General features: G+C 43.8%; 1 protein-coding gene across 1 annotated transcript in view; it reads left to right on the top strand.

Moving 5' to 3' along the window:
- EHD3 (EH domain containing 3) overlaps positions 1–12,506 on the top strand; it is a 30,510-nt gene extending 18,004 nt beyond the window's left edge. Inside the window, exons 4-6 of the mRNA XM_062605829.1 lie at positions 7,404–7,816; positions 8,774–8,938; positions 10,458–12,506. Of these exons, the coding sequence (XP_062461813.1) occupies positions 7,404–7,816; positions 8,774–8,938; positions 10,458–10,985 (1,106 nt within the window). The 3' untranslated portion in view covers positions 10,986–12,506. The remainder of the gene's footprint in view (positions 1–7,403; positions 7,817–8,773; positions 8,939–10,457) is intronic.
- Positions 12,507–12,768: the final 262 nt, after the last annotated feature.

Below are 12,768 nucleotides of genomic sequence, written 5' to 3'. Positions count from 1 at the left end.
TATTTAGTCACTCAGAAGCCTGACAGTGAGAAGAAAAACACTAATGGCAAGAGTCTTGGGCAGTGCAGAGCTCTCAGACTTGACTGTGTCTCAAATAGCCATCCTTGGCAGGGAAGGGCAAATACCAAGGGAATTGATGTTCTCCCACTTCATGTGACGTTGTTTAGGGTACAATGGCAACAAGAAAATATTTTTTCTAGAGAGCCTTGTCGTGTGCTAGCAACAGCATGATACACAACTGAAAGCATCCACCCTGAAAGCCTCTAAAAGGGAGGCATTTCAAATATTTGCTGTAATGCTCCCTGCTGGTGATATTTGCTTATATTTTGTATTTCAATCTGCCTGGCAGGGTGAAAGTGCACTGCTTAGTTTTAACTTCCCACTTCACCTTCATTGCTGCAGTGAGGCACCCTCTCCACCAACTTGCCTGATTTTAGCACAGTCTCACAAACACTGTGCCACTGAAAGGCTCAGTTCCTGCAGTCACACAGCTCTGTGCTTCCTCTAAAAGCAACCCAAGAATGAGCAGAAAATCTGCACAGTTCTTTTTATTCATAGAAATATATGAAGCTGTGAACCTAACTTTTCTGACCTGTAAGCAGGGTGCACAGAAAACCTCATGATTGTGTTTGGGTTTTGGAAAGACCAAACAGTGATTTTGTTTAGGGAGAGGGGCTGTCTTCATTATTTCAGTTGGAAACAGTGCTATATTTTGCAGTTCCTGAACTGGAAGAGAAAGAAATAATGCAAAAGAACAGAGATTAAATAGTGCACAGGTAGAAAGGGCTGTGCTTTTTTTTCTTATTCCTGTTAACATATACAAGCACTTAATTTGTGTCACAAGTCTGATTTTTAGAACAGCTGTTCAGTTTGTCCATTGTATCATCTGCTGTGCTCTCCAGCAATATCCTAAGGATCTGGTTTCATCAAGGAAGGATAGTCATGCCCATCAGTATCTCATCAATTTGCATTATTCATGCTCATCATGTATTCCCTCAGCACTGAGTAACAATGGAGAAGAACTGTTTCCTGGTCACTGGTAGCAGCTACCAGTTACTGATGGCCATTTCAGGTCAGGTTTTCAAACATGATTTCTCCCTAGATTTAAACTATGTATACTGGGAGAACTCTGTATTTGGATGTAATAAAAAGACTTCCTTGGAATTCCAGCTGCTCGGTGCTGCTGTGTACTGACCACTCTGGAAAACTTAACCTATATTCAGATGCCTTCTGAGGTCTCAAAATCTGCCTAGGAACTGTTTCCTGGATTGGCCCAAGTACCAGAAAATTCATAGTCCATCTGTCACAAATGACAACGACATAAACATGTAAAAGGTAGAGGGGAGGAGGTCTGCTGTGTGAACATAGAAGCTAAACAGGATGTTACAATGAAACTTTGTTCTGGACCCTGCTATCCTTAGTTTTGCTCCACGTGACTTCAGTATGCCTAGTGAGATTTCACTGTTTCCGCTGACATAAAGCGAGAGCCCTGTCAGGCTCCTGGCCCTGAAATATGAAAGCTAAAGCCTGCCAGTCCAGGTACTGGTTAGTGTAAATGTTAGCATTAGGAATATGGCACCCACTCATCTTTCCTAGCCAAGAACATAGGTAGGTTTTCTGTGCTTTGAGTCCTTTTGACTTTCCTTTGGGAAACTAAGTCTCCAAAACATGGTAGTATTTCCATTAGTTCTTGGTACTGAGAAGGAGATGCAGGGCACTGGCTGGAAGAATTAGCTCCTAGTGCTGTGAATCAGCAGTTCCAGGACAGGTTATTTCTTTGAGCATAAGCAAAGGCAGAAGTGATCAGTATCTGAGGCCTGCTTTAGAAATTATGACATGTAACATTCATAGAAACCTTTTCCTGCTGAAGGACTCCTGTCTATTTCCCAACACACCCACAGGTATACATTACAGGAATATCTCTATCCCTGTGGAAGGCAGCCACTTCCAGGGAGGAGTATGGCCGCATTTTACAAAGACAGTTTAGGATGAGTTGCAGTGAGGTATATCCAATACTCATCCCTTGCTTTTCATGTTCCCGTCTGTCCTCTCCTTCCTGGCACCACCAGCTCCCACCTTGAGAGAAACTTGCCCAAATCGCTGTTCTTTTCCACCCAGTCCTAGCTGTTTCATCTCATTCTTCCCTATCACCCTCCTCTCTCTGCTGCATCATCTCTCCCAGGGTCTTAAAACAGCTACCTACCCTGCTTCCCACTCACTGTGTGTGTCCTCAGAGGGATATGTCACTTCCCCCTCTCTTCCTTCCTTCCTTCATTTTCTTCTTCTGACCATCATGTTGCCTTACTTCTTTGCTTACAGCCATCTGTCACACTTGGGTAACACCTGCCCCTCCTGGCACATTCTCCCTCTCCAGTGTGGGCTGTCTGCTTGTTTTTGCCATGATATAGTTGTCTTCAAACAGCTTTCAGGCGGGACATCGCCATGACCAGATAGACTAAGCCTCCAAACCCTATTATTCAATTTAAAATTCAGATAAAGTCATTAGCTTCCTGGAACAGGCATTCATTTCATCTTCAAAAGCTGCTCCCTCTCTAGGTAGTCAGCATTTGCTATGCCAGCTATCCCGTCTTGTGATGCTGTCATCAGATACAGAGCCAATCTATCCTGACAGACAGGGACATGGTCATAAAACTCTGCCCTATAGAGGGCTGCTGGCTCGTGAATATTCAACCTTTGGGTAGCACCAGCTTTAAAAGAATGAACAGGGAGCTCCCAGTGACTAAAATTCAGGAGGAAATAGGTCAACTACTAAAAACAGGAGCATGATTTAAAGCAGTAGTGCCAGCAAGCTGAGAAATACCTAGTGCAAAGCAGCATCTTTAGGGTTTTCAGCATTTCTTGATCTTACTATACCTGTTTCATGCCACGTGAACAACACTACCACAGGGGCTGTGGACATAGTTTCACAAGACAGGAAATCCAGAGTGCTTACCATCAGCCAAAAAAAAACAAACCAAAAAAACCCCAAAAAACCAACCAAACAGAACCAGTGTAGCTACATGGTGAGAAATGCTGAACCAATACATGCACACTCATTCCTGGTTTAAATTGGCTTAAAATGTTACAGCCCGGCAGATTTTATGCTGGGTCAGGTATCATCTGTGTTCCCACAGTCAGCATAAAGGCTGTATCGTGCTTGGCCTGACTTGACAGAAATGTAATTACATAATCCTGCCAGATCTTAGTGAAATGCATGCTGCCAGGTATTCCAGTAGTGCACAGACAAGTATTCATTAAGCCAGTCTGCCTTGTGGAGTCTAGGTGGCAGGGTGTCTACAAGAAGATCATTTTCTCCCTATGCTAAAGCCACCGACTTGTCAGCTTTGAGTTAAAATCTGTTGAGTCGTTTTCACGCTGTCAAAAGGAAATCTGTCCCATAAAAAAAACACAACCATCTGATAGAAGAAAGTTATGTTCATCTTGTCCTCCTAGTACTGTATGCTTGGGATTCATTTTCTGTTAATGTTCGCCTTATCTGGAGGTTGCGAAAGCTGCATCAGTGATGCTAGAGAATGTTTAAGTGTGCATCGTTTTCATCAGAAATGAAAGTGCAGCCACGGACAGGAATTACTGAGCAGAAAATTCTCCCCTTTTCATTTGTCTGAACTTCCCTGCAGTGATGGTTTTGCATTTATGCAGCTTGGCAAGCAGATGGCTTCCCAAATGCCCTGTAACTTTAGAATAAAACTCTGCTGTGTTATGTGGATAGCTTCACCCATCACTGAAACACTGCCAAATCAGAGATAGTAACTGGCTGCTTTTGTGAGAGGCCTTAGCAACACTACAACACTAAGAAGGCGTGAAGAAACATAACACATTTGCAGTGGAATGAGCAAGGGAATACTTCAAAAAACTCTTAATTTGACTGTAGATCAAGATCAATTCTTGGTCTAAGCTCACACACTGATAATCTGCCAGAAGAAAAAGATAGGCCTCACACACCTGTGAAGTGAAAAAGGGGTAGTAGGATGGAAATTAAAGCAAGGTTATAATGCTTAGATTTAGTTACAGAATGAACTTTGTGTGTTTTCAGGTATTGAGCACCTTTAGCTCTGGGTGGAGTCAGGCAAAACATCCTCAGTTCTCCATGCTATTGAAGAACCATCTGAAAATGAAAGCTTTGCTTAAGGAACAATCTACTCCTTCATGTGCTAAAAGCAAAACTAAAAAGTCAGCCCTGCAAATCACCAGTGTAGCAACTTTCTAGGCACTTGTCTGTGTGGGAAAACACCATCACAGTGAGACTCCAAGAAGACAGTTGTAAACAGAGGTCTGTCCCACCTGCCCTTTCTGCAGGTCATACTGCATGTTCGTGAACAATACACCACTTAGGATAATTTTCCTCTAAAGTGTCATCACTTAACAATATACACACACCTTGGTTTTTCTGAGGGATACTTCTATACCGGAGAATACTTAGAAGTGCACAGAGAGAGGTTTATTGCTTATCTAGGAACCAACAGGAGAGGTCTCACACATTCCCTAAGTGCCAAAGCTAGCAGGACTTACAAGATGAATATATGAGTTGGTTTTTTGTCTCAGTATGAGGTGCAAATGAGTCCATACTGTTTTGCCTGCTCTGAAACATCACCCCAAGTGTAACTCCCCAAGGGCTTTGTTCTCTCTTCAATGGCAGTATGCAGGACAGCTGTCAGGAGAATTTCCCCAAAGAAGCTGGGAAAGAGAGTCTAGTAATCAATTCTAAACATTTAATGAAGTCCATAGGGACCTTCAAGACTGACTGTTACTGTAGCAGCTGGAAACATACAAGAGGTCTGAGCAGATATTAATGCTCTCTTTTTGTTGGATAGAGCAGCTTTTTTTGTTGGTGAACAGGAAAGAGAAGCTCACAGAACAGATACTTTCTAAGTGCTGTTGTGGATCCAGGCTTGATACATGATAGAAATCAACAGAGCTGAGCACCTAGATACTTTTACTATAATCCTGAGGCCGGGGCAGATCAAAGGGCTATGGTCAGTCTCCCAAGCACTTGGCTAATACCAAGACTACAATGCCACATTTTATAGGTACAGACACCTTCCCCACCTCATCCCAGCCCCTATTAACCACAGGGAGGCTAACTGGCTGTTCCTGTACTATCAGACGGAAATATCCACGCAATCTGTGACAGGACATCATTGTAGCATCACAGTGTGTCTTAGAGAGCATAACTCTGTTTTCCCCTTAATCCCCCCAAGAAAAAGGCTGGAAAAAGTAGTCATGGTACCATGCAAACACATGCCAGCTTGACAATAAAGCATCCCAGTCAATGAGATTTGACGATATTAAATACACAAACATCTCCAAACAAAGTCAGCCTGACTCATTGCTTCCATGGTGAAAAAGCAAGCTGTGTAGCTCTGCATATGAAGACTAAACTCTCCTGTCATACTAAGTGGTTTCCAATACAGCCCAAGCAGAACAGAACATTAGGTGTGGCAATATATGCCACGTTGAAAGGGGAGGGTGGTCCCCATTTGCAAACTCACTGATCTGTGTGCAGAGCAGCAACTTACAGCCTGAACCCAGTCCACATGAAATAAGGTATCTGTATTGACTTTGTCACTCTGCAAGTGCTCTTAGAGCAATTTGGGAAGGAGTCAGCACATATGGCTTTACAGCAGATAAGCAGTTAGACCTGTGGAGGTGAGCTCATTACAGTGAGAACTTTTAAGGTTAAAAGGCTGTTAATATCTGAAAGCAAGCAGGACCAAGTTTATTCCAATTGTAAGAAGATCTGACTCATGATTGTTACTGAGGTCAGACAGATGGACTAGGCAAGATATATGGATATCAATATAATATATTGAACGCTCAGCAGGTCTTTGTCAAAGGTAATGCTAATTCTGCATTATCTGAAGTTCTCTGCATCAAACAGAGCTAAGAGCCAGGGCCCATCATTGCTTACTGCTGCTAGAGAAGCCACCAGTGTCCTAACTGAGCAGAAGGCCACTGGTGAGACAGACATTCTCTCTTCCATGCAATTTCTGTAGATCCCATGGAAAAGAGCAGAGCAAGCTGCCCGCATCCAAGAGCACCCCACCAGCCCAAACCCCTTTTCTTGTAAGGAAAAAAACTATAATTGACCAAAGCAAAACTCTGCCCAATAATAATGCTTTGTAATTGTATAAGTTCTCAGTAGCAAACGTTTAATACCGATTTATCCAGCTGAAGAGAAAGTTGACCTGACTTGAGAGCCAGGATTCCACCCCAGTTTGCTCAGTCAGGAGCAGGAAGTCTAGTGGCAAAAATCAGTATCAGAGCTTATCAGTCCTTCCTTCTGTAGTTCTGACCTAATGACTAGGTTGCACTGGGTGTCCTCTAGGTTTTTAAGAGGACAGAAAGAAGAAAGGGGAGAAAGGGAGGAGTACTGAACTAATTGTCATACATTTATTCATGAAAGCCAAGATTTAAATAGTAAAAGGATTTGAATGCAGGTAGCATAAGCTCTGTCCTGATCTCTTTTAACAGAGTACCACTCTCTGGCAACACAGATAACCCCAAATATCACACAGCATAGAGAGCCTGAAAGAGCAAAGGGAGAACACTAGCCTCTCAGGCTGAAAGGTGAAAAACCACCACAGAGCTAGGAGAGAAGGTCTTGTTGTTGTTATTGCTGGCTTTTAAAAAAACATCACCACCACACTATTTATCATGCCCTGCATTGCCTAGAGATGCACCCAAGTCTAACACTGAGGGTCCATTATCCTTAGTTCTGAGGCATAAGAAATTTGAACCCACAGTTTGTAGATTGAGTCCACCTCTGGTGTTCACAGCAATGCTTGTCTGCTAAGCATCAAGCACTTGGCAAAGTAAACACAAATCATTTTGCTTTGTGCACATGCAGGAGGTATGGCAGGATGGTTACTCAGGTAAGGCAGGTTATTTGCATCCTGGGTTTTGAACTGAATGGGACAAACAGTCTCACCAAACTGGACAAGACCTTAGAGTTATTAAGCAGTAGAGACATGCATCTCAAACCAGTCTGGGTGCAAGTACTGCAATTATCCAGGGTTCTACAGCCTTTGTATGGTATGCTGGTGGCCAGTAATTCAGAAACTAGACCTCCCTTGTTGCCACATACAAAACTTCTGCAGTAGCTGTTTGAGTATAGCAATTTCCTTGTGATATGAATTTAAATGAAGCATCTGTAGCACAAGTTTAGGATTTCCTCGCGTGATTTCTTAAGATGATGAGAGCCATCCTTAACTCTGTGCACCTTGGGTGTTTCAGTGTGAAGGACAATGCCTCATCTCCACCTTTGCTTACTGGGGCAGCTTACTCTTTGCAAGCTTACCCTCAGATGACATAGCTCTGGTACAGCAAGTAGGCTTCTTTACTCGCATGCATGTGCATCTCAGCTTTTCCTCCACCCCTTGCAGGTTATGACTTTGCTGCTGTACTGGAGTGGTTTGCAGAGCGGGTTGACCGCATCATTCTCCTTTTTGATGCACACAAGCTGGACATCTCTGATGAATTCTCCGAGGTCATCAAGGCCCTGAAGAACCATGAGGACAAGATGAGAGTTGTTCTCAACAAGGCTGATCAGATAGAGACTCAGCAGCTGATGCGGGTGTACGGTGCCCTCATGTGGTCCCTGGGAAAGATCGTCAACACTCCTGAGGTCATCAGGGTCTACATTGGCTCCTTTTGGTCCCATCCATTGCTCATCCCTGACAACCGCAAGTTGTTTGAGGCAGAGGAGCAGGACCTGTTCAGGGATATCCAGAGCCTGCCCCGCAATGCAGCCCTGAGGAAGCTGAATGATCTCATCAAGCGAGCACGGTTGGCCAAGGTGGGTGTTGGCATAGAACCCCCCAGGCATTCAGTTTGGACTCTGCAGTATGGAGGCTTTAGGGGAGTGGTTTCAGCCAGTTTGGCTTGCAGAGCTGGTGGATCCTACTTTCTATCCATCCCATTTCACTCAGGCCTAGCATATTAGTCCTACGCACTTCAAGGAAGAAAGCACCTCCTTTTCTTGGTGCTTCAGTCATGACAGGCTACAGTGAGAAAGGTAGCTGCAGATCAAAGCAGGTAGCACTTGAAGGGATCTGGAAAGTTGCTCTGTGGTTGCAACTTGAGAATTGAGACCTTTTCAGTATGTCAGAACCAAGGGGATTGATAAGCTCTAGCTCTTTTACCTTAAACTTTCTTAGCCAAGAGAAGTACCTGGACACAGAGAAGGTGGAGACTCACAAGAATGGCAAATAAGCCTGCTGTATCTCTGGATATTTGAAATGAGCTGAATGAAGCTCCTCAGAATCCAAGGAATAACCTCATAAATTGAGAAGAGAGATCAAAGATCCCTAGAAAGCCCTCTCTGCAAGGGTCTTCCTTTCTTAGAGAAAACACAATGTCACAAGTTAAGGACTTGTGTTCCTACTAAAACAGTAAAAACAGCCTAGAGAGCTCCAAAAACCTGTGTTTGGTTCAGACTGGCAAGGAACTATTCCCAGTAAAAGAAAAAACCCACACCACTCCCTCCAGGAAGTGCATATGAATGTTACTGTATGTCCAGGACTCATACACTGTCTTCACCTTGTCCTACCACAGGTAAACCACACAGCTGAGCAGCGCATAGTACTGCAGCAATAATCAGTAGGTACAGGCAAGCTGAGGAGCTGAGCGTGTTCTTCAGGGTGGGACAAGATGGGGTTGAGTCCTGGGTACAGATACTCTCTGCTGGGAACAGTTTTCCAATATGCTCTTTAACACTTGTCTCCTTCATTCTATATCATTTAATGCCCTTCAGGTTCATGCCTACATCATCAGCTCCCTAAAGAAGGAAATGCCCTCGGTGTTTGGGAAAGACAATAAAAAGAAAGAGCTTGTTAACAACTTGGGAGAGATTTATGCCCGGATTGAACGGGAGCATCAGATCTCACCAGGAGACTTTCCTAATCTGAGAAAGATGCAGGTAAGCAGTGACATCTTGGCCCGATCACCAAGCATCCAAGGAAAGCATTAGAGTACCTCAGGGTAGATGACAGAAGCCACGCAGACACTGATAGTTGTTGTGATTGTTGGGAAAGGCGTGTTACAATGTTGAAATAGGCTTTGCAATATGTGCAGGCTATATTTGGCCATGAACGTTTTTGCACATAGAGCTCATGTGAAGCTACAGCTGCCTTCATTTCTCAGATCTCTGCCTGAATAGCACTTGACAGCAAATTATTTCTTCTGGTTTTATTTTAAATTCCAGGTTCCATTTACAGATTTTCCAGGCCTAAGAATATTTCTAATGTACATTAAAAGAAAAACTGTAACCACAAAAAGTTATACATATGCCCCCCTCCTCAAGAGCTGCCTTTTCTTTCATCTTCTACTTCACTCTGTATATAGAAAGAGAGAAAGGAGCCTGTGGAAACTTAAAGCCCCTCTTCTGTTTTAAACAGAGAAGCAGGTTTTCTGTTCTGCAGAGCTAAGACCTGACGCAGTGTTCATGCAAGTCAAAGACTTCAAAGAACATTGGATCAGAGCCTCATATTGTATATGCAGACAATGCTGGACACTGCTACATTGCTGCATGGCTTCAGTCCAAGCAGAAACCTGTTCTGAGTTGCTAGCTGTTGAAGTCATTACTAGCTCCCTATGGAAAACACACCCATCTGCTCTTTTGTGAAGTATATTTTCCATAAGTTCTTGGGAATGAGATCTATGGAGTGTATCCAATAGATGATCCTATTCACTGCTTGTGAAAATGTGTGTTTAAAAATAACTGTACCAATCCAGAAGGATTGAATAGTGTGGATTTAACAAGTAGAGGGTGAAGGATAAAGCTGTAGGTCGTTCTGCAGTTTTTAGAAGAGACTTATCTGCAGGCCCTGCTCAAAGCACTTTTGCTTAGCTGTGAAAATTACAGACTGAGCCATGCTGTAAAGACATGCTCACCTCTTTACAGGCATACTAGTGCCTTTATGGCATGTGAAAGATGCCCTGCATGCTGATGAATAAAACAGTCCTTTCCTAGAGTAACATCTCCTTCCCAGAACACAGAGGGGGAGGGAAAGCAGAGCACTGGCTGGAGGATGTAGCAAGAGTTGCAGAACCAGTTTGCCTTGCACAGTTTGGTCTACAGGGAGATTGCTTCTATGTAACTTGGAAAGGAGGAGTCTTGCTTGCATATGGCCATTATCTTGGCCTTTGGGTAAACCACTTTCCTTCTCACCATGTACCACATCAGCCCCTCTTTGTGAGCTGAGATCATTTTCTGTAGGGCTTAAAGAGCTTTTAAGTAAGAGCAAGGCCAGCCAGAGAGAGGCCATCACATGCTGAGGAGCAGGGCTATCAGAGGAGGGAATGCTGAGCTCCCCACTCCTCTTCTGCAATAGCAGGTTTTTTTGAGCCAAATAGCAGACAGCCATCCCACTCTACACTGTTACTGCACTGTGCATGGCCATGTTGCTCACATCTTGCTGTGTTGTCCCACTTTTAAGGATCAGTTGCAAGCCCAGGATTTTAGCAAGTTCCAGCCCCTGAAGAGCAAGCTGCTGGAGACAGTGGAAGACATGCTGGCTAATGACATTGCCCAGCTCATGGTGCTCGTACGCCAGGAAGAGTCACAGCGGCCAACACAGATGGTGAAGGGAGGAGCCTTTGAGGGCACCTTGCATGGTCCATTTGGCCATGGCTATGGCGAAGGTGCTGGTGAAGGGATCGATGATGCGGAGTGGGTGGTGGCCAGGGACAAGCCCATGTATGATGAGATCTTCTACACACTCTCGCCTGTCGATGGTAAAATAACTGGTGCCAATGCAAAGAAGGAGATGGTAAGGTCTAAGCTGCCCAACACGGTGCTGGGCAAGATATGGAAACTGGCTGACATCGACAAAGATGGCATGCTGGATGATGAGGAGTTTGCCTTGGCGAATCATCTCATTAAAGTCAAGTTGGAAGGTCATGAGCTGCCAAATGAGCTCCCTTCCCATCTCCTCCCTCCATCCAAAAGGAAAGTAACAGAGTGAAAGGAAAGTTACATGGGAGAGGGAAAGGGAATGGGGGGAAAAAAAGATCTAGAAAAACATGTTTACTTAAATTATACCTTTAGAGGTGAGATCAACTTTGGATTTATACTTATTTTGTTGTATGAAGAAAAAAAAGTAAAGAGAACAAAAAAGTCCGGTCCTTCATGATAATATGCAATTAACTCTTCCAGTGTAACATCCCTGCTTTCTAATGTGTAGTCTGTAAATACAAAGGTAAGGAAAGTATGTTGAGATTAGGAGGGTCTGATAAGTGGAGTAGAAGAAAAACTGAAGTGGGCTGCATTTTTTGAGTGGAGTAGGCACTAATGGAAGCCTGCTAACTGCCGCTGTCACTCCTGAGCTTTGGCTGCACCCTCTTGCTCTTAAATGAGTCTCACAAACTTCAGGAGACAGAGATCTTGATAGCAAAGAGGAAACCACAAGGTCTCCGAGCTGTTGCCCAAACTAAAGAGCACTTCCTGATTGACAGATATAAGCCCACACTAAAATACTAGTTACTAGACCCCCAGAGTTAAGACTTTTAGGAGCCTTGATTTACTGTTAGATTCAAATTTTACAAGTGTTTCCCTGTCCTTAAAGACAAAAAAAAAAAAAAAGAATAAAATCTGAAACAGCTCTGAACTGAGCAGCTGGAGTTCCTCATTGTTTGCTGTGGGACAGGCATTGAGAATTCCCAATAGTCTCTACCTCCTGTTTCAGTCCCCAGGGGAAATTAGTTCTGCAGGCATGGCCAAGAGAACCACCCCACAGGGGATACAGAAGGAGGGGGCACTAGAGGCAGACATCAGGTGGGTTGGAACACCACTCCCAGGCTCACTGAACATTTCATAACCAGTGGATAGTGTTTTCTCTTTGAACAGTGGTGTTTATCATTCCTGTGAAGTGACATGTTTACTCTCATTGTGCACAGTGTAAGCTAAGGTCCCATTCTTAATGTAAAGATAGGAGCCTGTCACTGTCAGGTAGGTAGATGGTCCATCATAAGAACAGAGAACACTGGGGCACAGGGCAGAGCTTGCTCTGCTACCTGTGCCCCCACAAATGTATCAGAGATGACAGCCTTCACCCACTTTCCTCCTCGCCACACAGTAACACTTGATCTCCAGAACCTCTGCCTTGAGCTAAGAGACCCTCTCCCTCCTCTTTCATGCTCTGAGTTTTTTTGTTTTCAGGACCTGATTTTGGCAGAAATCCCTCTATTTCCTATTTTCTTTCCTGAACACACAAACACACAGAGGCACTCTTCTGGGTTTTGTTGTTGCTTTGGAGCAGCGTGTTGTTCCAATTCCTATTGTCACTTTATATAAGCTGAGCTCCTACTGTGATGAAAAACCAAGACAAGTGTAACTTATTTTATATCTCTGTGTTCATATTATATAGAGAACTATATTCTGTGTATGTAGGATGTGCTTACTGCAGTACATTTATCACTTGTCAAAAATTAATGCATTAACCTCTTTTGTACCCTGGTCCTAAAACATTATTAAAAAAGAAAGGCCAGATCTGTCTATTTCTTTACATAGCAAAATGAACTGCAGCTGATAAGGGGAAAAAAGCAGCTTATTTCTACATGCAGCAGAATGAGGAAATGATCCTTAGCACATTCCCAAATATGCACATACAGACCAGCCCTGCTGGCCCTGGGTGTACACTGATGAGTGACTGGTTAACATCTGCAGCGTCTCCTTTCTCTTCTGGAAGGCTAATTGCAAGCTCAGTGCTTGCTGAAGCAAGTGGAATTGTCACCTTGTTCAACATAAGG

The sequence above is a fragment of the Pezoporus occidentalis genome, unplaced genomic scaffold, assembly GCF_034315485.1.
Source record: "Pezoporus occidentalis ecotype Australia unplaced genomic scaffold, CSIRO_AGI_Poc_V1 ctg93, whole genome shotgun sequence".
In the NCBI taxonomy this organism is placed as follows: Eukaryota; Metazoa; Chordata; class Aves; order Psittaciformes; family Psittacidae; genus Pezoporus; species Pezoporus occidentalis.
This window is presented reverse-complemented; position numbering and strand designations above follow the sequence as displayed.